The sequence below is a fragment of the Syngnathoides biaculeatus genome, chromosome 10, assembly GCF_019802595.1.
Source record: "Syngnathoides biaculeatus isolate LvHL_M chromosome 10, ASM1980259v1, whole genome shotgun sequence".
NCBI classification, from domain to species: domain Eukaryota; kingdom Metazoa; phylum Chordata; class Actinopteri; order Syngnathiformes; family Syngnathidae; genus Syngnathoides; species Syngnathoides biaculeatus.
Window position 1 is genome coordinate 24,474,171 of NC_084649.1, and position 23,752 is coordinate 24,497,922.

At 42.8% G+C, this 23,752-nt stretch overlaps 1 protein-coding gene across 4 annotated transcripts in view; it reads right to left on the reverse strand.

Annotated features, from left to right (window-relative positions):
• The window catches only part of dstyk (dual serine/threonine and tyrosine protein kinase), a 32,416-nt gene extending 8,675 nt beyond the window's left edge, over positions 1 to 23,741 (reverse strand). The window contains exons 1-10 of one of the 4 annotated variants that reach the window (XM_061832985.1): positions 23,557 to 23,697; positions 21,336 to 21,410; positions 19,234 to 19,353; positions 17,321 to 19,152; positions 13,422 to 13,831; positions 5,708 to 6,214; positions 5,383 to 5,578; positions 3,034 to 3,272; positions 2,802 to 2,885; positions 2,541 to 2,717 (exon numbers count right to left, since the gene is read on the reverse strand). In XM_061832985.1, the coding sequence (XP_061688969.1) occupies positions 2,541 to 2,717; positions 2,802 to 2,885; positions 3,034 to 3,272; positions 5,383 to 5,578; positions 5,708 to 6,214; positions 13,422 to 13,831; positions 17,321 to 17,549 (1,842 nt within the window). In that variant the 5' untranslated portion in view covers positions 17,550 to 19,152; positions 19,234 to 19,353; positions 21,336 to 21,410; positions 23,557 to 23,697. The other 3 variants (XM_061832984.1, XM_061832987.1, XM_061832986.1) reach the window with 3 other exon arrangements.
• Positions 23,742 to 23,752: the final 11 nt, after the last annotated feature.

Consider the following 23,752-nt stretch of genomic DNA (forward strand, 5'->3'; position numbering starts at 1 on the left):
TGTTTTGGGGGGGGGGGTGTTAGGAGTTATTGTCTTGTCGCACGATGAAGCGTCTCCCAATTAGTTTGAACGCATCTTTCTCTAAATTAACACATTTGGCTTGTATATACCATGAAATGAAAACTTTTCTTTCATGTTCATCTTTTGGTGTGCAACCCAAATGTCTTCAGTATACAACAAAACAAAGGAATTGACCTTGCGGTTCCAATACTTTTTTTTGTTGGGACTGAAGCACCATAAAAAAATTGGATGGATGCTTTGGAACTGGCGATAAAAATTGGACTGCGGTGATCAAATGGTAAAGCAGGTAGTTTTATGTGGTTCTTCAGAACCACCCTGAGGTTCTTCTTCTGTCTAGCTCGCGTATTGTAGCTCATAGAAATATGGCGCTTAACTGCGATTTGCTACACCACCGCGATAACGTGCAGCACATGACATAACTCAGCTTGTCACTGTCACGAATATCATACAGTATCACGCTCTTTGCTTTTCTGCTCTTGCTAAAAGCGACATGATGACAATTTCTGCTAATCTATTTCCACTCGGCTACAGTCAACCCAATCATCGAAAATGTGCTAAATGTCCATTCGTCAAACGTGTGTTCAAGCTTTATGAACATTTTTAGCCAGCTCGTGCAACTTTGGACTCTTTTTCACCAACCACGAGTGGTGTGAGGTCTACGGGGCTATACTGGGATGCTGTACGTCTCCTGCTTTATCATCCGCGACGGTCTCCGTTATCGGTCTCTGCGTGAAATCGCCCCATTGGCGGAAAATTGGGATCAGGAATGACATGAGGCGTTCCCTGACGTAACGAGCTATAACAAAGGCATGTGATTTCAAGAATGCTTTAAAGTGAAATGACTACATCTGATCCGCTTTCACGTCCTCATCAGAGGAACTGAGTGTGAAGAGTGATTGGGGATTTAGATGGCAAGTCTGGGCTCTAGTGAAAAGGGTCGTTTGTGACTTGGGGCTTCACTACATTAAAAACCAATATTGAGAAAATAGATAACACACCATAATCTTAAAATCTGATGGGCTTGATGCCACAAATCTTTTCAGAGACTAAAGTTTTCAACATCTCAGCCTATATTTGTGGTATAATGTACACACGTTCTTCCTTGCCTTGGTTTCAGAGGATGCGTCATTCTGCGCATATTTATTGTGGTAAATTAATGTGCTTCCTATTCATATTCAAAAATAAAACAGCTACATATTATTATTTATATATTTGAGCGGACCTTTCCGTTTATGCAATGACCTCGTGGAACAGAACGGATGACAAAAATAAAGCACAAATTAAACACGGTTTTAAAATAAATATCATAAATCCATTTAGAATTTAAAGGTCCACTGTCATGAAATTCATGATTTTTAGTATGTTATTAATGGGGAAAAAAAGGCAGCCGGAATGGAGCCATCCGTTTTTTCACCACACAAAATGATTTATGGCTTTTTGTCACTCCCGCCATGAAAATCCTCTCAAGGGATTTGTTTTGGAGAAGAAGCAGGAAGTGACATTAGTAGCAGACGCCCACTGAGGCGGTCTAGTATGTTTCTACTAGTTTTACCTGCGGGAAGGTAGCACTTTGTTCCTTTGTGTTAGCCAAAATGCCGGCTCGTTTTACTGCTGGATATGGTTTCAACACTCGGGACGATGGATTCATTCTTAATACTTTTCAAAAAGACCCGGTTCGTCGTGAAAAATGGATTGCAAGGGTGCAAAGATTGAGACCTTTCTGGTTCCAAATGACAGGTAGGTGTGTATAGAGCTACTAAAAAAAAAAAAAAATAGTTGGGGAGGGGGGTGGCGTAATCCTCTCAGAATGTAACAAAAGATCCGCGTATGTAAGTCCAGGGTGCTCATTGTGTCGATGTACCTGTCTGCGCCGAGCACGGCTTGGGCAGCGGTTCGTCCGCCACGGACAAGGCGCGGCTTTGGCCAGGCTGGCTCATACATACTGTCTGGGAGTCTGTTGTCAGTTAGAAGTTATCCGTATATCATCTGAATACGGCTCGAAACGTTGATTTTATCACCGCCGCGCAGGTGGTTCGGACGGGGAGGCGTTTTGGCCGCATGCAGTTTGGCCGTGTTCCGCATATCATCTAAATATGGCTCGAAATGATAGGGTGATATTGGCTCGATTGTGAGATGTTCGCTTCTTTGAAAAGAGCTTCCGTGCCCCATAGTAGGTGGGACAGCGTGTTTTCATTGGCGAATGACCCGCTGTGACGTTATGGAGAGACGTTGGAGACAATATGGTGACCACTTGGATGTCGAATGAGACTTCCGCAACTTCGCGCATGCCTGACAGATGATCTCCGCTCATATATATTTTTTCATATGGACATTGAAGTGAATAATGTTAACATGTATTTTCCATTACAACATCTATTTTAGAATGTTTATAGGCATGACACTTGACCTTTAAGTATGTATTTGAAATTTGGTCTAGCAGAGTACTTGTTGTGAATCTGCTTCGAGATTTCCTCTATTTGAAGTAAACGAAGGAATGGAAAAAACATGGACACGTGAACCTGACGCAGGGACGCCGCAAAGGCTTCATGGGAGCTGTTGAGCCGAGTTCTGAACTGAGAGCAAATGCTCCGGGCCAGTTTAGCAGCGCTGAGACTTTCGATGGCGTCCTGAGCCACTTTGCGCTTCCACTCGTGCGAGATGGCGGGTGGGTTCACAAACGTTATCCTGTGGATGATCTGAAAGAGGCACACGATCACTTAGGAGGCCTCCGACAGCGGTGTGACGACAAATTGTCTGCGGCGGATTCTTGAATGATTTACCTGCTTGATTTGCTCCCAGACGAGGCGCGTGACAGAAGATCCCGAATGAAAGGTGACCTCGACGTGGTAGGCTGCGTTTAGTAACTACAACACATGCAGACGCTAAGCTTCCATTGAGGATAACTCGCTGTGAAAGGTGGTTGCAGTCATCCAGAGTATTTTATAGTTCTATACACCGACTTTGTTTCTCGCCTCCTTCTTTTTCTGTGACGTAACGCTAAGGTATACCCACCTGTTTGAGGTGATTGGACGTGATGTTGTGTACCGACGAGTCTATGTGGGACTTCTCCAGACTACTGAGACATCGCTCCAGCGTTCCCACGAAACTTTCTCTCAAATAGTCCACAGAGTGGATGAGTTTATTGGCCACGGCCTGATTGAGACGCAACACGATCAGCTCCTGGATCTGATGGATGCAGGACTTGATCTCCTTGGACGTAACAGGCTCGCCATTGCTCGTCACGATTATGTCTGCAGTCGAAGGGAAAACCAGCGCCTTAAGTTATAGCGCTAACTACAAAGATTGCCTCCATAATTTGCCGTTTTCATTTCACTCAACAAATTTCTTGTTCACAGCAAGATGTTTTGCAAATATCTCAAGTCACTGTTGATCTTAACTTCATAAGAAATTATAGAATTGCATTGGTCATGGTGTACCGCCTCAAAAGTATGACGTGACCAAATCATGTGCTGGTGGAATCAACTGGAAAAAAAAAAGAAGTTGGTCGCGCCAGGGTTACTCATGAAAACGATAGTGTAGAGTCCTGAGCAATGTTCCCTCTAATTTTTGACGTGTCTGGGCAAACACACTAAGGCCATGAGCGCCCCCTTTGACCACCATGAGGAACATCAGACGTATGCACTGTGGTCAATCAGTGTCATCCATTGAAGCTAGATGGCTCATGAAGAGGTTCAGATTACATTCCAATCAGAACATTTTTAAGAACAATTTTGTGTTTTTGCTAACTTACACGGAAAATGTCAACAAGCAAAAAAATACATTGCTAACAAAACCAAGCCAACTATGAACTATAAATATCAAATGTCGCTTCCAATGATATCCCCGTCTCTTTTTCTTGGTGTAAAATTGAATTCCTGCTTGCAGAATATCTTTCGCAATGCATGTTGAAAGTGAATGATGCTCCCAAACGGTTTTCAGGTTAATGTTATGTTGCCTTCTATATTTCAAATACAGAATTAGCTTTTTGCGCACCGTATCGTCTGTGCTTTCATCGTCGATCCGGCTGTGGCAAGGTGGAATTTTAACATTATACACCATCTCATCCTGCACTTCCTACTTTGATTTCAGACCAGACCTTTTTTACTCAAAAAAGAGAAAATCTCATCCAGTTTCATCACTTTTTATTCTATTATTCACATACCCCGGTGTTTGTAATTATGAGGGTACCCCTTTAAAATGGGGGGGGGGGGGGGTGTCAGGTAAACCAGCAGCTCTTTGTGAGAGGCAGTGTGAAAAAAAATAAAAATAAAAAGACATCACGATGTAGTTCACTGCGCCGAATGTGTGTTTTCCTCGGTGGCGAGAATGTGCGACAAGTGCGCAAATGCACAATTGTGCAGCTTAGAGGGAATATTGGTCCTGAGTACCTTTTCCTTTCAGGATCGTACACATAAGCGGTCTAAACGTTCAAACTGTGAAATGTTAGTTCCTCAAACATTTTTTTTTAATTCAGTTCAGTGTACTTTTTTACTTTTTATGTACAGTACTTTTTTTTTTTAAATTTAAATAGATCAATTTAAGCTTCAACAATTGTTTGTCTTTGAAACATTTATTCAGGTATTCCGGGTTATGTGCAATACATTTCATTTTAAATAAGCAGTTTATTTTTCCCTATATTTAAAGTATCCTATAATGTTGAAACTGTGCATGGTTACAATGTGGCTTAAAATAATATTAAACATACTTTTATATGAATATGATCTGAACTAATCAGAAGGCAACCAGCATCCCACAATTGGATTTGTTTGACCATCAAGCTAATGTTTTTTTCCGCTTCGTATCTCGTGTCAAAATACTTCTCTTGGGGATGGGGGACCGCTACTTTTTTAGCATTGAGCATTTACCACCTGGGGCAACCATAGAGGATTAGCCAACCTCTCCTATCGTCCCAACTATTGCCACTTTCCAACAGCTTAACACGTGACTACAGCCACGTCCTGTCGTTTCGACTTAAATATTTTTCACTCCAAGTTTTAATAAAGCCACCAAGTAACAAGTACCAACAGAAAGGAGAGAACACTTCTGTTTGCATTGGGTGCTTGTTTGCGGTTTTTAGGTACACAGTGGAGAACAGAACATCCTCCTTGGTGTGTACGTTGCAGCGAGTAGAAAATTGAGGTTTACAGTCTTGAGTAAACGAATACCGGTAGTCATCAAAATTGTTATTAACTCGACATTTGAATGGCTGCAGGCGGTTGTGCTAGACATTTCTCGTCAGGGGGGAAAAAGCTGCGTCAAATGTTGGCAAACAATCTGCGATATCGGAAGTTATTATTCTGAAAGTGCCGAAATAAAGACAAGGGCTCCTTTTTATGAATCGCCCGGTGCAATTTAACTCACCCGTAAACTCCAAGTTAGCGGCGTCCTCCAGGAGCTGCTCCTTCATGCTGCTCAGTGTATCCACAATCATTTCCTTCATCTCCTCCTGTTTGCGGTTGGCAATAGCCATGAGGGAGGTGAACAATTCACCCTCTTTCTCGCGGGTGTACTCCAGCCTGCGGGGGGTTATCTGCAGGTCTCGCTGCATGTCGAAGGCCTGCAGAGGGCGAGGAGGAGCAGAAAGGACAAAGGCTGCATATTGTTTGGGTTCCTGGGCATGTTAAAGTCAACCTCTTGAATGAACACTGTGAATGGTCACATGTTTACAAGACAGAGATGATCTGACCTGGTTGATGAAAAGATCGAGGCTGCGACAGTGCAGCCCGTTGAGCAGGCTCGCGGCCTCCACCTGTTGGTTCTGAAGCACCTGGCGTGTAAAAGGCACCAGCAGCCTGTGCAGTCTTTCGAAAGCCTCGCCCAGCATGCTCTGCGGCTTGGCACCCGGGGTGGGCATTTGCGTGGGGGCCCCACAGGAGCAGTTTCCCGTCGGGCCACTAAGGAACCCGAGGGACAGCAGCTGTTTATGGAGCGCGCTCTTCTCCCGTTCCTTTTCCTTCTCTGGGCGGCGGCTGAGCTCCGGCGAAGCTGCGGGCATCGCGTTGGGGAGGCGGATAAAACAGATTGGAAAAGAGAGCATCTCTTTGACTTTCCAGAGCTCGGCCACCTGCTCTGCGTTTAAGGAATCCTCCGTGATGGCATACAGAATGATAGGGATCACGTTCCGCGTGCAATCCTCGAGGGCCTCCTCCATGGGCTGGACGCTCGCACAAGGCACCACCATGACCTTTGCTTCCTGATGAGCAGGCACAAGCGTTTCAACACCTTTTCGATGTACAAGTGAAATCATAGCAGGAAAAGCACGGACATTCACCAAGCCCCGCCAAAATCTAATAATCCCGAAATAGAGCCCAATCTATTGCTAAGTTCCCACCGGATGCGTTTTGAGCCTTTCGTGTTGCGTGCTCAGATAGAAAAGTCAATGCAGTTCGCACAGATAGATATGAATATGTGCAGGGTGGTGCCGATGACATGGGTACACACAATTTCGCCTCCCTCACCCAAACACGACAAGATAAACAGTACAGGCATGAGGATTTCGGCAAGTATGGTAACCGATCTTTCGGTTCCGTTGATTTTTGTCCTTGGAAACGTTGGGAAACGATTTTTTGGTTCCCATTGATAATGCTCATGGGAACCCGTTTTTATATGTACTTCAGAATAAATCCGTAGCAGGCATGAGCATTTTGTTTTTTTCGCTTAGCAACCGACATGTTTGACTAGGGTTTGAGTGACCCGGATATGAATAACTCGACCTTGCGCATGCGTAGCGCAGGAGCGGAAACCGGTGCTGTTTGTAAACCACACTGACAAAGCTGGGCGTTTTAATCATTAAAAATAAAGGGGTTCATGTAGGTTCGTTTCATACAGATTGTTGTATTTCGTTGAGAACCTGTTTTACATTCCACATATGGGTGAATTTTATTAAAAGTAAGCCCTGAGATCTGGGAAACGCACTTTCGGTTCCGTGTTTTCTCAGGCTGGGTAACGACACGGTAACGGAACGATCGTTTCCGTGAAATGCTCATGCCTGCAGTACGTGGATCCACACTTCAACGCAACTCCAAACGAGGAGGTGACGCACCTCTAAGGAGCCCCCAAAAACTGTCTGGTCCTGAGCTAGCTGGTAGCTCGTACCTCTCCAAGCGCTATGGAAAGCCCAACAAGAACTCAGTGGGATATATTCTGAACCACCGTGGTATTAAGCCAAGATATATTTTCGTGGTTCAAACGTAGAAATGTGAAGGCATAAGAAAATGTTTAACACCGGGCACGGTTCCACGCAGTCAGTGGAAAGGCAACATGAACCCTAATAATATACAGTTAAATGCAGAGGGGTTGCGTCAGGAAGGGCATCCGGCGTAAAAACTGTGTCAAACATCTGAGATGACACGCTGTGGCGACCCCGAACGGGACAAGCCGAAAGAAATACATACTTACACCCAAATGGAAGGGGCATCCACAAAGTTTCATGGAAATGGATTACATTTTTACGTAATCCACCAAACAGATAAGGCACAATGAATGGCCTAAACCTCATTGATTGAGTTAATGACTCAACGCAAACCAGGATTCCAGATCAGTTCCACAAACTTCCAAGACTCCAAAGCAGGCAGAGACGTGATTGTTCCTCTATTCATTCCCGAAGCTGAACGAAAAGTCATTTTAGGCACAGTTTAGTCTGTAATGTGGAATCAGGTCAAGCTTCTAACAACGAGCCACGAAAAGCTGAACTTATCTCGCCCAATTAATTCCATCATTTGAAATGGAGAGACGCAGCAGCAAATATTGCTCAATGTGCAACTCTAAAGAACACAGAAGGCGGCCCGAAAACCCTTCGCCCAGAAACAGACATGAGCGCCAATAGTTTTACATCGTTTTGGTCCTCAGTTATACACTGCAAAAGCCATTTATGGGCACACTAGTCCACTTCAATGGTGGAAAAAAGATCAAATAAATATGCCACGGCTGAATAAAATAGCTTAGAAATACCTCATCATGTATGCTACGAGCGCCCCATCAGAGAAGGTAACTTTGTAACATGGAACCGAGCATGCCTAAAGCTTGATGTTGTAGACAAGCTTATATTCCTGTCTTTTAAAAAAAAAAAAAAAAAGTATTAAAATCAGGAACCTGTTTAGCATTTACAGTGGCTTGGATTGATAAATACTGCATGGAGGATTTTGTTCTCATTTTAGATACAGAAGAAACTTTTATATGAAAGCAGCACCTTAGATTCATGTTCTGATCAGTGACAGTTTCGCTGTTCTAAATGAATACAAAGGGAAAATTTTGCAAAGGAAGTGATGTTCAATTCTCATTTAAAACCGTTTATTAAAACGTATTAAAAATCGAGTTTAATCCTTTCCGGGCAGGGGTTGCAAATTTGCAACTGGTTTACTATAATCGAAAATTTAAAGTCCAGAGTATCATTTTCCTGAAAGTATCGGATTTTTCTCTCTGCAAAATTTTATTTGGTCCAGAGAGGGTTAATGGGCTAAAAGGTAGCAAATTTATTTTTACATTATAAAGAAAGAAAAAAAATTATCCAGTATTCTTTTTGTGGAACTTGAAACTGATATCAGTGGTATTTATAATTGACAGGGTGTGGAGTACTGCTTAAATGTCTCCATTTGATTTCATGATAAATTAAGCAAATCCTAGGGGAAAAAGCAAAATTTTCAAAATCAATTCATTCAACAATTTCAATTCATTTCAATGTCACGTTCAACGTTTTCCTTTTCTGGAATTGGAAAAAAAATATTGATTACAACCGAAAAATGTGTTTTAAGGCCACATTCACCAACCCTACAAGAGTGACTATTTCTGTCAATCTGATAAGAAACAGCAAGCTGAATAAATACATTAAAAAAACAGCTCTGATTTTAGGATCCAAAAAAAAAGTTGATAAAATGAATGAAAACTGGATGATACTGTGTCATCATGACACACCCACAAACTCTCCCGTGATTGTTTTAGGCGACCTCATTGTTGTTTTATGACTCAGCGTCTGACATTAAGCATGCGACTTGAGAGACGAGCCTCGAACAAAGCCGATGTAGGCAAACATGCAGCTAGAGAACAAGATTATCTCCTTTGGCGGGGTGTAGGGCAAAATGAGGACATTGAATGTACATTTGCCTGTTGGAAGTACTGCATATTCTAACAATTTGGTTACTTTTACCAACACCAGAAAATGCGCGTAAGCATTACAACTACTGTAATTTCCGGCCTACAGAACGCACTGGATTATAAAACTCACCCAGTACATTTGTAAAGGAATTAGCATTTGGTACGTACGTAAGCCGCACATGTGTAAAAGCAACAAGTGTCCACGTTGAAACACAAAGACGGTACACAGAGTTTTCAAAGTTTTAGTACCTTAGCTTAGCAACAACAGGATATCACGAACAGAGCTGGTTTAAAAAAAAAAAAAAAAAAACAGCCGCGGCGGCTACACAGTAGCAACACGGTACCACAGCACTAACAGAGCCGGTTAAAAAAAAAATAATAAAAAAAGCATATCTAAATCACTGAGACGCAGCAGTAACACAGCAGAAACACGCGAGCACGCCACCAATGCTGACCCTATTACGGCACCAACAGGTCTGGTAATAAAAAGCACAGCGCTAACAGGGCTAGTTTAAAAAAAAAAAAAAAAAAAACATACTGGTAAAACTCACTGAGAAATGGCAGTAGCACAGCAGCAACAGGTAAAAGTCACTTCCTCGGCACATATATTCCACCCGGCTCACTCTTACTTCCTTCTACTCGAGTGCCCCCTTTTGCGGCCGTTAGAAAAAATGCACAAATTAGCCGCATAACCCGCAGGGTTGAAAGCGTGTGAAAAAAGTTGCGGCTTATAGGCCGGAAATTACGGTACCTAACAGCAAACACACCTTGAGCTCACTGAAATAGTCAACACACCAAGAGGTAAAGTAAAATATAATTAGAATGGCAATTTTAGAAGGGTGAGGGTTTCAAGGGTGGTTCTTAGTCGATTGCTCCTAGTGGCGTGATAAAACTTTGGCCAAACAACAACGTCATTTCTAACGGTACACGACGTCTGTATCTGTTTAACACCGGACCAAACGTCATTATGTAAACGGATGACGTCCGACCTTAGAGGTTCCGCCGTAAATTCATATAGTTGCTGCGAGAAGGCAGTGACTCGTATCGACCGCAGAGCTGCCTCACACTTGGGTAAATTCATAACAAAAACAAGGCGCGAGGTCATGATGGCAAAGAGGCAGACGTGGCAACACAAAGGAGACAGTCAGTCCCGTCCCCAAGAAACACCAACCGAGTGGCCTCCCGAGAACAAAGATAGCCTCCAAGCATCCAGATCAATACACTGAATCTCTTCAACTCGGTTGTTTACAACAAAGACACTGGATGAACTAGTCAGTGTGGTTGGCCTTTTTCACTCCAGTACAAAAAAAAAAAAAAAAAGAGTTTGATGTTATTTTCTCTCACAATATGAAACATTAGGACAACAAGCCACTTTTAGAAATAAGAGCCATTGTCACCATTTGTTGACACGCCGCCTGTCCTGTGTGAATTCGTAGGGCGCTTACAGGTCATCTAGCTTTAAAAAAAAAAAAAATACGGGGATGGGTTCGGACCCTTTGACCTTTTGGGTGTTGGAATAGAGCCGTGCTGGGACAAGGAGAACCAATTAGCGAGTGTCTCCTCATCTGCGGGGGGCTGCGACTGTGGCAGCAGTGTGCGAATACCGCGGTAAGCAGAGAGATTCTGTGCCTTCACAAACTGACCCAAACACGTTAATCTCTCTTTCATTGAGCAGAAACCTCAGGCTGGTTTAGTCCCTAAGAAGGAACATGTGCTTATTAACTGGCCCGTGAAAAACTTCCACAACTTCTAGAAAGCAAATATTCAGGCATTTCCAGCAGCGCCGGCTGAAAACGTTCATCAACTTCAAATACACACAAAGACAAAACCAGTACAGTATCTAATGTTGTTGCTAAAAACTGCTAGAGATCCGTGTGAAAACGACCTCTGAACCAATTAAAGGATCTTGCACTTGAAGCAACACGTGGTTACGAACACGGAACATGAAAAATATTCCAGCAATGACTCAACCGATTTATCACAGTTAAACTTTTCAAGTAACAGGGAGAAATTCCAATTATAAATGGCAATTTGTAATATGAATGTCATCAGATGACAGGATGCGGTGAATATAGCAATATGCACCATGAACACGCTCAACTAAAGCTTAAAAGACACTTGTCGAGCTACGCAGCTCCACGACTTATTTATTTTTCTTCCAAAGATTTATTGTATCTATGGCAACTTCGTCATAGCAAATAGTTTGAGATTGTTTTTTTTTTTTTTTTTTTCTACGTGACCTGGTCATGTGAATCGCACCAGACCGGCAGCATTACGTAAGGGGGTTAAGGCGGGTGGGCTGCCCTGAGGCAGGCACCGGGCCTGGCGTCTTGGAGTTTGACATGAGGGGGTTTCGGAGCCACTGGATGACAAAAATGTTCGGCGGCACGCGCGTCTGAGAACTGAGCGTCCTAAAATCGATACACTTACCCCATCTTATTGGCAGAACTGTAAAAAATACGCATCATTAGTTGCGCAGAAAATGAGGTTGAAGCACCGTAGCGTGTGACGTCATGTGAGACGTCAGCTTATCTTGTGAGAATTTGGCTAAGCTACTACCGTAAGCCTTAATTGATGCTCGATCCATTAATAAATTAAGTAGATGACCATAGCTCAATTGAGGTGTTGTGCCACGGTCTGAAGCAGATAAATAACTGGGTGCGCCAAATTTTCCTTCAAATAAACCACAACAAAACCGAGACAATAGTTTTTGGCAATACCTAGAATCACCATCTTTAAAAAGCAAAAACCAAGTCCGACACCTTGTTGATCTGAAAGATTCTGACCTGACCTTCAAAAGTCAATCCAATAGATTACTAAAACTGCCTTTTACCTTCTGAAGATCATATCTAGAGTGAAGGCTTTCATGTGTCAAGCAGACCAGGAGCACGGATCCTCTTATCTCAAGTAGACTTGACTATTGTAATGGTCTTCTGACTGGGCTCCCCAAATAGAGGACTGAACAGCTGCGGCTCATTCAGAATGCTGCCGGTCGGATTCTGACCAGAACGCATGTAACTCCAATTCTAAAGTCTTTACACTGGCTTCCACTGCTACTGGTCTATAAATCATATCCAGTATTCATCCCGTCGCCAGCTGTTTCAGGGAGTTAGCAAGTTGGTGAGAAAAGACTCACCTTCTTAGGCACACAGCATAATCCCTTCCCCCTCCTTGTTCACCACAGTATCATCAAAGTGTTAGTGCGTATGCAATTTTTTTGCTTTTGGTAGGTCTTACTGTACAGTCCACAGTGCCTTATTGATAGTTATGTTGGTATTTACTCTGGGTCAATTGTTTTTGTTTTTTTTTTTTTTTTTTTGGGGGGGGGGGGTTTCAAACATGTATCATTTTTATAGTGGTTTTCAGAGTACTTGAAGAAGCTATGACCAAAACAACACAGAATCTCTAACAGGGGTGTCAAACTCATTTTTTGTCAAGGGCCGCATTACATAAGACAATTTTGAATTTTTCTACAGATTTTAGTAGGACTCCTGGAAGTTGACGCACATGATTTCCTTTTGCAGCCCACATAAAATGATCTGGTCCTCGGGCCTTGAGTTTGACACCTACGCAGTCTAGCCGGACTGTACAAAGAAAGATGGGTACAAACAAGAGAGGGAGGTACAAGGGGATGAGATAGTACATGAGATAGGGTGGGGGTGTTAAGGGAGGGTGGAGGTGAGTTGGGGTTGGCTAGGTTGGAGAGCTGAGTTTTAGGGGTGGGTTTGAAGGAGGGTGGGGGCAGCTCTGATGTTCCACAGCGGTGGAGAAAGCCCAGTCACTCCGGGTCTTGCCTCTTGCGGCTGGTTCGACAAGGAGGTTCTAGTTAACAAAGCTCTCTTGTTTCCAGCACAGTTAAGATTAAACAATGCTGAAAGTCTGACCCTAGAAGGGATTAACTGAATTATAATTACAGAGGAAACAAATATTTCGAAACATGAACATATTGGAAGAGGAACAGCGGCACAGAATCGTTTGCTGCTCCACCTTAAAGCAAAATACGGCTTGTGTGTGACAAAAAAAAAAAAAAAAACATTTCCCCTTTACACAAAGCGTTTCACTCTTCAAACATGAAGAACGTTTGAATTTGCAGAGTGAAAAATTCCAAACATTCTTCAAATAATACCTGAATGACTCACTCCGGATGAATAAAAGCCTGTACCGACATTCATGAGTGATTTTGCTCAAATCTAATGAGATTTTATTAAAACGGCTCATTAAACTGACATCAATAACCGACCACAAAAGGACGGCTGTTCACCGATGTAGATGGATGTTCATTTCATAAAAAAAAAAACAAAAAAACTTGCCTGAAGTAAAGGGTGATGCAGGGTGATCTCCAGCTCGGCGAGCCTGTGTGCCGGGTCTTCGCATTCCTCGTGGATCTCCAAGTCTTCACGGGGCACCGTATCCCAGCGGCCGCGGTTGGCCGCCAACTGGTGCACCAGCTCGTACTGGCCCGGCAGAGCCAGGCTGAGTCGCGTCTGCCTCCCGTGGGTGAAGCACAACTTGCGCCTCTTACACGGGGTGCCCCGGTCGCCTCCGCAGGCCTCCCCGGCCTCGGGGCCCAGCGGCAGCAGTCTCTCTCCGAGCAAGCAGTTGAGCAGCTGGTAGCGAGCGGTGCAGTCTTGGCCCAGCACCAAAATATACGGCAAAGCGCCCACGGTGTTGCGGAGGAACTCTTCTTCGTGTCTGGGAAAAGCGATGCAGCTCAGTTGCTCTGTGACATGAAATAAAAAAAAAAAAAAAAAGGTTAATAAAACCATAATCAATGTGCACATCCAGCACTACAGTGAGATCCTCATTTATTGCGGGTGTTTCAATCTTTTTCTGGCATTCATTCAAGAGCTAAAAAGTACCGCAATTTCTGGACTATAAGCATCACCCAGTACATTTTTGTACATACATAAGCCGCACCTATCTATAAGCCGCACGTGCCCGCTTTGAAACATGAGAGATTTAAAAAGAAAGACGGTACACAGAAAGAGTTTTCAAAGTTTTAATAATATATTTTAGCTTTTCTTTCCAAACAGTGCCTGTGACGCGGCAGTAACAAGGCACTAACGGGGCAGGGTTAAAAAAAACAAAAACAAAAAAAAACATACTGGTAAAAGTCACTGAGACACGGCAGCAACACAGTTCAGGCCACCTGCTTTTATTCCGTCTGGAAGTTTTTTTTCCCATCTTTTTACATTGCTTCAGTTTTTCCCGCTGCCGTTTCTAACGTCTCACCATCGATTCATTTAAGTTTACGTGCAGCAGCTCCGTTTCCTTCTGTTTCTCCAGCTCGGCTGCTTTTAACTTGGAAGCTGCCTCATATGGATTTCTTTTTTCATTTTCCACCCCCCCCTTCCAAAAAACATACATGATAGGTTCAGAAAAGAAATTGCCCACTCCCGTCCAACTACTAACCAGGGCCAAACCCGCTTCGCTTCCGAGATCTGACGAGATCGGGTGTTCTCAGGGTACCTTGGCCGTAAGCGTATATGCTGTAGATAAAGTAACAATAAATAACTACATTCACACTTATGGACAATTTCTTTTCTGAATCTATCATGTATGTTTTTATACCAGGCGCTGTAAGCTTCACTCCCTGTCTAAATGCGGGAGGGGGGGTGGGGGGGGGGGGGGTCAGGAAGGGCATCCGGCGTAAAACAGTGCCAAACAAATATGCGTTCGTCTAAGATGACACGCCGTGGCGACCCCTCACGGGACAAGGCGAAAGGAAAAGAAGAAGAAGAGTAGATTCGTGCTAATTATATTCATATTATATATATATTAAGTTACATTAATCTTACGTCTTCCTCGCGACATAGATTCCCCCTGTCTCACTCATACCTTTTCTGCTCGAGCGCCCCTGGTGGCCATGAGAAAAAAATACATAAATTAGCCACATCAATGCATAAGCCGCAGGATTGAAAGCATGTGATAAAGGCACGGCTTATAGTCCAGAAATGACGGTAAATTGTTAACTGAGGCTCCCCTTTAAAACAGGCTAGTATGTGAAATGTAGAAAACCATTAAAAAAAAATAATCCCTTTAAAAATGCGTTAGAGTGGGGGGGGGACACACACTGCATTTTACTACAGGAAATAACTTTTTGAAGCACATAATGATAAATGTGATCTGCTCGCACCTCTGAGGGGAATTCTGCAGGATGCCTCACATAAAAGAGGCGATACATAGACAGATAAATAGATGTGCAATTGGTAATTATATAAACCTAATCACCATACTGACTGTTTGCATTAGTGGGACTCAGCAGTTGCATGAGGAACAGATGAAAGCAGCCCAAGTCTAAAAATGTATCTCGCCGCTATCATAAAAACAAATTTTTTTGACCGTTTACTGTGATTCGTAAGTATCCCCAGACATAATCGCTCGAGAGTGTCCCGATAAACTCCGCCGCGGCGAGCGGACTGAACAGCGAGAGTAATCGCTTGACATCATGTGACGCAAATTTAAGTCGAGATATGTAAGGCCGGGATGAATCTGGCATTTTAGAAAGTGAGGACACGTGCTCGGCTCCTCCTATGAAAGGGAGCATTATTCCGAGCTTTGTGTTGAGTAGGACTCATCTGAGGCTCAACACTGTCCTGAAAGAAAGTTATACAGATTTTTTTTTTTTTTTTTTTGGGGGGGGGGGGGGTAGCAAGATACCAGAAAGCGCTTCACATCAAAAAAAAAAAAAATTAAAAACTGATCGAGGTCTCCCGACACAACACCGAGAGGAAATTACTAAATTGGTCACAACATAGCTCACATGTGCAATCTAATTATTGAAAACAACAAAATGGATTTCCATTGTGCTTTTCCCCATTTGGGTCGCCGACCCCAGCGGACTTTAGGCGGAGGAATTGAGAGACCCTGGACCGGTGAGCAGCCGAAATAGCAAAAGCGCGTAAAGACGTACAAACGTTCGCAATCACATTCACGCCGACCGACAATTCGGTCTTTGAGCAACCTTATATCCATCGTTTTGGAATCAATCTAAAATTTAAATTACATATATAAATATATAAGGAGATGACACATAACCACAACAATGCAATGACACTAAAATCAATCTAGACTACAGCCCAAAAAAAAAAAATAAAATAAAAAAAAATAACAAAATGACAGCAATTGTCTGGCAACCAGAGAGCTGGGATGGGCTACAGCACTCCCGCGACCCTTGTGAGGATAAGCGGCTCAGAAAATGCATGTGGAACACTAAAATTAGGAGGTAGGAATATTGATTAATCCACAGGTGTCAAACTCGAGGCCCGGTGGGTCAGATCCGGCTCGCCGGATGATTTAACGTGGCCCGCGAAGACAAATCTAGAGTTTCCATTTACATGATTCTTGGAAAAAATCTGTACCGAAATTTCAAATTGTCATATATCATAAATGATCAAGCTGCGCTATTACAAGCATTGTTTTGTGTTACCAAATATGAATAGCTGAAAAACATGTTCGCCTTGCTTTCTGATTCCAAAACTGCTTAATAAATTGATGTAAATATGATGAGACGATTCCATATTTTTGTTTAACAGTCAAAACGGCCCTGTGAGGAAAAACGCGAGCTACAACGTGGCCCGCGAGGAAAATAAGTTTGACAGCCCTGGATTAATCGATCAATTGCTATATTCCTCGGGATCGATTCACTTCTTGCCCAGCGGGGGCGCTTTGTGTGGGGATTCGACACCAAAGTGGCAACCAAAAGCTGGCAGAGCACGGCGAAGGCACCACCTTCCACTTTTAAATGTGACCTGTGTTGTCATTTGGATTCCTCTATAGATCCAGAAAATAGAAAGATAATGAGTACATCGATTATGATTATTCAATTACTGGTCTGGTCCGTTAACACGTCAGAAAATAGGCAAAATTTTGTTGTTTTCCAAAGTAAAAGATGTTTGTTAATGTCTTATTATGATGAAACTAATATAATTGGTCTTTATTATAATACATATTTATGAACACTTGATGATGAGAGGCTGAAATTCTGAGCAATCTGACGATTTTAAGTCAAACGAGGTCATTCAATAATCGATCATTACCGATTTTTTTTAATCAATTAGTTGTCAATGAATCGTTGCATCTCTTCAAATGATCGTCTCGAACCATATTCATTTGATCTTTTCCAGCGGTGGGTGAGAAAATGTTGGGTAAATAAAATAAATATGTGGATGCTAGCGAGGATGCTGCAGCCGGCATGATGTTGACCCACCTGCCTCCAGGGAAGCCGACTCCGAGCTCATGGCCGACGCACACGCGTTGCTGTAGTTCTGTCTGATTTCCCGGAAGAAGGCATTGGTCTCCTTCAGGTTCTTCTTGAGCAGAACCGAGTGCTTGTTGTAGCTGCCGAATATCCGCGTGAGCTCCCGGGTCAGCGGGCTACTTTTTTGCTGCACGTTCCCCTCCATGGCCAACTTGTGCGCGCCTAGCTTGTGCGACATCGCGGCGGCGACGACGACGACGACTAGCTTACCGACTCGACCCGAATCGTTACGTCTGCATTTTTGTCTCGTTCGTGGGAAGCCAATGAGATATATATTTTTTAAATTAAAAAAAAAAAACGGGGTGGGGGTCGAGAAGGGTGCTAAATAGTACGGCGCCCACAAGAAGGTGATCCCCGCCCGGGTTAGCGTAGCTAGCCGGTTGGCATCGCCTGTCCGCCCTCGTCTTAGCCTGGCGGCACACTCATAGCCTTTACCGTCCACTAAGCGAGCCCTGAGACGGCTTGACAGCCATACAGCTCGAGGATAACCGCCCCCCCCCCCCTTCCCCCTGCCCCTTGCAGTCTCCGGACCAGCACGACCCGAGTGCGGCGGCAGCAAGAACAACAACAACACCCACACACAAAAAAAAAACGTGGGAGTCTTCCTGGTGACGCTCCGATGGCAAAAATCTTCCTAAAGTCCCGACCAACTAATGTACGTGTTTCCGATAACGCCGCGAAATTAAAAATAAAAGTATGTTTAGGGACGACGAGGGAGCGGAGGGCGGTGGAAAAGGGGCGCGGGGCGACGGTGCGAGTCCCGCAGCTACCCACGAGCCATCAAATCACAGCAAAAACAGATACAGTCAAGTTATGGAAAGGAGAGGGCGGGGCCCAAGCGGTGAAAGGCACCATGGGAAATGTAGGCATGTACAGGTTTTTTTTTTTATATTGCGTTTCCTCATTCATCAGCAATTAAAATGGAAATCCAAATGTTTCGATTGCCCTTCGAGATTGTAATCTACCCACTCGCTCATTATTATGATTTATATGCGAAACTGGATGGATTGCATGACTAATTATGTCCGAAATTATTCCAAATAGCACGGTATATGGTATATTTAATCACATAGATCAGATCAAATATCGCACCAATTAAGATTGTTCCTCATTCTTTAACACATGCGAGTACTCGAGTGTAAAAACTCTCATAAAGTTCCGTCAGTGTTCGTTTAGCTCCCTCTATCGTCTCACTGGACAAATTACAAAAACAGCGACTTATAAATTTATAGAAATTCCCCAAATTAAATAAAGGATTGCATCATTAAATAATCGCGTCATTCATTAGTTGAAGTTGGATTCAATTTTCTTGAAGTATAATTCGAATCGAATGCAATCCATCCATCAGTTTTCTACTGCTTATCTGAGGTCGGGTCTGGGGCGCAGTAGTTTTAGCAGGGACTCCGAGACTTCCCATTACCCAGCCGCTTAGTCTCGCACTTCCAGGGGGGATCCCGAGACATTCCCAGGCCGGCCGAGAGACGTAGTCTCGCCACCGGGTTCTGGGTCATTCCCGGGGTCTCCTGCCCGGAACACCTCACACCGGGGGAGGCTTCTGGGAGGCACCTGAATCAGCTTGAGACCGTAGGTCAGGGTAGGAACGTAGATCAACTGGAAAACTGAAAGCTTTAGCTACAAAGTTTACATCACTGCGGACAGTGCTCCGACCCACCTGTCAATCTCTCATTCCATTCTTCCCTCGTTCGTGAACAAGAACCTAAGATACTTGAACTCCTCCCCTTGGGATAGGCTCTCACCCCTCAACCTGGAGTCCAAGAGGGCTAATACCAGAGCTCAAGTTGCGGGTGCAAGCGAGCCCGTCTACGTATATCTAATCAGAACTTCTCAACCTCACACACTACCTCCGGCTCCTTCCTTGTCAGAGAGGTGACGTTCCAGATCGCCAAGGTCGAGCTTCAGGCGTTCCCCTTTGAGCTCTACCTCCAGGCCCAGTTCCAGAGGGGGTTCCTGGTGACCCGTGTCTGGTCAAAGGAAAACATTTTCGTAAATTTGTAATCCTGATAAAGGTTTTTGGAGCTGTACTTTGTCTGGTCCCTCACCCAGGACCTGTTGCCAGAGACACACAAAGCCCTCAACCACGATAAGGTGACGGCTCAAGTAAAGGGAATTAAATCCATACAGCATGCGTTTATCCAGTTTTAATAATTTAACTGATTTAGGCGTTTCTTGAATTTGAATTGGGTGGAGCGGTGGAGCAGTGCGTTCAAATCCCGGCCTCGCCTGTGTGGAGTTTGCATGTTCTCCCCGTGCCTGCGTGGCTTTTCTCCAGGTGGGCACTCTGGTTTCGTCCCATATCCCAAAAATTGATTGGAGACTAAATTGTCCCTCGGTGTGATTGTGAGTGCCCTGCGATTGGCTGGCAAAACATTTCAGGGTGCACCCCGCCTCCTGCCCTGAAAATAGCCGGGATCGGCTCCAGCACTCCCGGCCGTGACCCTCGTGAGGATAAGTGGCTCAGAAAATAGATGGATGTATTAAATTCAATCATTAGAGTCTCCAATGAATGCATGTTTTTGGGATGTGTGAGGAACTGTGAGGCCAACGCTCTAACCAGTTGCTCCACCGTGCTGCCAAATTAATACATAAATGTCCATTTTCAATCAAAGAAATATGTTTATTTTGGTATTTAATATATGGATTAGGATTTCCATAATCAATAATTGTTTTATAGCTTGGTTAAAATCAGAAAAACACATTCACGCATTTAATTAGAATTTGAATTGAATACAAGCATGTACTGTATATTCAAATTTTAATTACACATTCATGCATTTAATTAGATTTAATACATTTGTTACTCATTCAATTTTTGATAGGTTTATATATTTCATGTTATTCCAATTATTGTTAATGAATTTAAATAATGTATTCATGTACGTAATGGGGTCATTTAAAAAAAACATTTCCAATGAAGTTATGACGTTATGTAAAACAGGATTTAAGACTTGTAAATCCTTTTTAACATATTTTCAGTTGAATACACAACAAAGAAAAGACAGTTACTGTTCGAACCAATCCATTTTTATAACTTTGTATACATACGCACATACAAATTGGGTATTGAGAACATTTTTTTCAACCACTGTCCGCCTGAATTATAGTCTGAAAATGATCATGTACTTATTTAGAATAAATGGATGTATATTTTTTATTCGTAACCATCGACGTACATTATAGCGCGAGAGCGAACAATTAAATTTTCTACCAGTAGGTGGCAGAAGATACTTTCTGTCGTCCACCGATTGTAGTTCATTTCATCCATCCATCCAAATTTGTCACTATAGGGTCGCGTGCTGGCTCAGTTGACTCTCGGGGGGAGGGGGGGGGGTAGTCACCATTAACTGGTCGTCAGCCAATGGGAGGGCACGCAACCCAAAAGGTCATGCAGGGAACTGCAATTCGCTTTTATAAAAGTTGAGAACAATCAAGATTTTATTTGTTTCGAACTCGCCTACGAGAACATCCTGGTCACTACCTCGTCCAGATCCTCCCCTCAAGTAGGCTCTATCGATCAATGCAAATCAAAACCGGCAAATATTCCAACAGCTTCTTCCCTCACGTTATTAAATTGCTTGAGCGGCCCTAACGACCAGAGAAATTCTTTGTGTGTTTGTGACATACTTCAATCGGATTCTAAGAATATACTTTTAAACACAGTTGTATGACGTGCTACACAAAAACATATTCCTAACCATGACACTGGCAAGTCAGAAGCTGAGCAACACTGTGTTGGTTTACGGCGTAGAATAGTAGCGAGACTGCAAAGGTGGAACATTTCCTTGGGAATTAGCTATGCCTCTGTACTGTACTGAAAAAAAATCTAAATACAAGTACTGTACATTTAATTTTTCACTGGCTGACTGCAACCCACCCTAAAATGGGTCCGCGCCCCACTTTTGGGTCTTGACCCACCAGTCGAGAATCACTAGTATAGACAACCTACTAAACCAGGGGTGTTGAACTCATTTTTCTAGCGGGCCACATTCTTGTTCCAGTTTCCCCCAGAGGGCCGTCATGACTGTGGAAAAAAAATAAAAAAATCATCTCATATTTACATCATCAACTTATGAACTAGTTTTGGAATCAGAAATCAAGGCTAATGTGTTTTTCAACTATTCACGTTTGGTAACACAAAAATGCTTGGAATATCTCAAATGTATCATTCATGACGTATGACAATTTGAAATTTTGGTACAGATTTTTCCAAGAATCATGGAAATTGACACTCAAGATTTGGCTTCGCCGGCCACATAAAATCATGTGACGGGCCACATCTTGCCCCCGGGCCTTGAGTTTGACACCTGTGTACTAAACCTAACAGGACTAAAATGGCTTGGGCCGTTTACGGTATGTGATATGAACAAAATAGAAGATTAAATAATTGATCTTGTGGGCAGCGTGGGATCGATTTCCGCACAGTGATGGGGTCGATATCTGCCCTGCGACTGACTGGCGACCAATTCGGGGTGTAGTCCGCCTTTCGCCCGAAGCTAGCTGGGATAGGCTACAGCTTTCCCGCAACCCATGTGAGGATAAGCGGCTTGGATAATGACACCAGTGATTCCCAAAGTGTAGTGTGAGTACCATTAGGGGTATGCGGGCTCCCTCTAGTGGTATATGAAAGAATTACTCAATTAAACGTTTCAAATTAGCACGTTACAATGTTTTAAACTTTTAGCTTACTTCTTATAGTACATTTGTTGACTACAATGCACTTGTACAAATGCGATTTCAGTAAATACGGGACGTTATGTTACGTATAAATAAAAACAGATTACAATGTTTTGCAAAGTATGTTTGACCTATATTTAATTGAATACACCACAATGACGAGATATTTGAAGTTCAAACTTATAAACTTTGTTTTTAGATGAACAATTATGTTTTTGCTTGGGGCTACCACGCTTATGAATGAGAATTTCGGTGATACAAGGTGGCACTTTGTGTAAAAATGTTTCAGACACAATTTGATTTAAGAAGCATCTGACCAAAGGATGCATTTCTTTAATTTTAAAGAGCTTTGATGGTTTTAAGCTTTTTTTTTTTTTTTTTTACACGTTTTGATCACCACCATCAGCCAACGTTGTTTGAACTTCACTGTTGATTCGAGCTTTGTGTCGCAATGGTATCATTGTGTTTGTATTTGACCCCATTGCACACCGGTGACTTAGGGGAGGAAAAAAGTCTGAATTATTATTGTACCATTTATAAAACGTCAAAGGAGAAAACTAGTTTGATATCTATGAGAAATCCCCAAGACAAACACCGAGTGAAAATAAATCGTTTTACTGCTCAAACGGACTGTCAACTCACTTGTCGACCACTGATCTAAAAATAATAATAATAATAAAGACTGGATAGCGCATACACGTCGTTCGATATGTCGATTGGTTGAAGCCATCGGCCGCCATCTTTGTACTCCCACAATATGTGGTGTAAATGAGTTACAAGATGGATTATGGCGAGGATTTTCCTCAAAGTTTGCCATTAGAATTAAAATTGGTCATGTGAGCTTGACATTTTTTCAGTTCTGGTAACATGAAGGATTTTTAACAAAAAAGGCGAAGTGCAAAGGAAAGACATATAACACCGTGACTACCGAGAAACCTTGCATATTACCAAGGGCCCGATTTCCGTGACATGTTCACTTTTCCCAAAATACGCTGTGAAGCACTATAGCATAAGCATAACATACAAAAAACTAAGCATTTATTTTTTTTTTGGGGGGGGGGTCATAAAACGTTCAATTTTAAGTCAATCAGTTCGATATATTTTTTTAAATAAGGACTCGCAGTGGGCAAATAGATGCTAAACAAATTGTTCATTTGTTGTCTCTGCGACGTCCTGTTTCAGACAGATAATTTAAACTTGTTTCCTCGCGTTTAAAAATCAAATTCGAATTTGCACAGTTCTGCATTATGAAATTCATCAAAAATTTCACAGAAAATATTTTTTCTTGCTTATCCACTGTGAGGAGTTTGGGAAAATATCGACATCGCTTTTTCGCGAAAAAAACGTCGGCCTGTAAAGGTGAAGCAGAGAGTGAACGGTGAACAACTGTAAACAAAACTTTGTTCAAGAGAATTAAGCTCATCAGAAAAAAAAAAAAAAACCTTTACAAACAAACGTACACAGTGTAAACAAAATAAATCTCTCTAACTTACCTGTGGAATGTTTTCTCACATCCACGAAACTGGCGATTAACGTACAGGTCAACTTGCTTGTTTTGGGAGAAGCAAGATGGCTGATGACGACTTCAGTTTTGGTCGCCAACGAGCTATCCATTTTTTTGTTGTTGTTTTAGATCAGTGATGTCGACGTGTTTATTGCACCGCTTGGTATGAAATCGAGCGCTCCTTC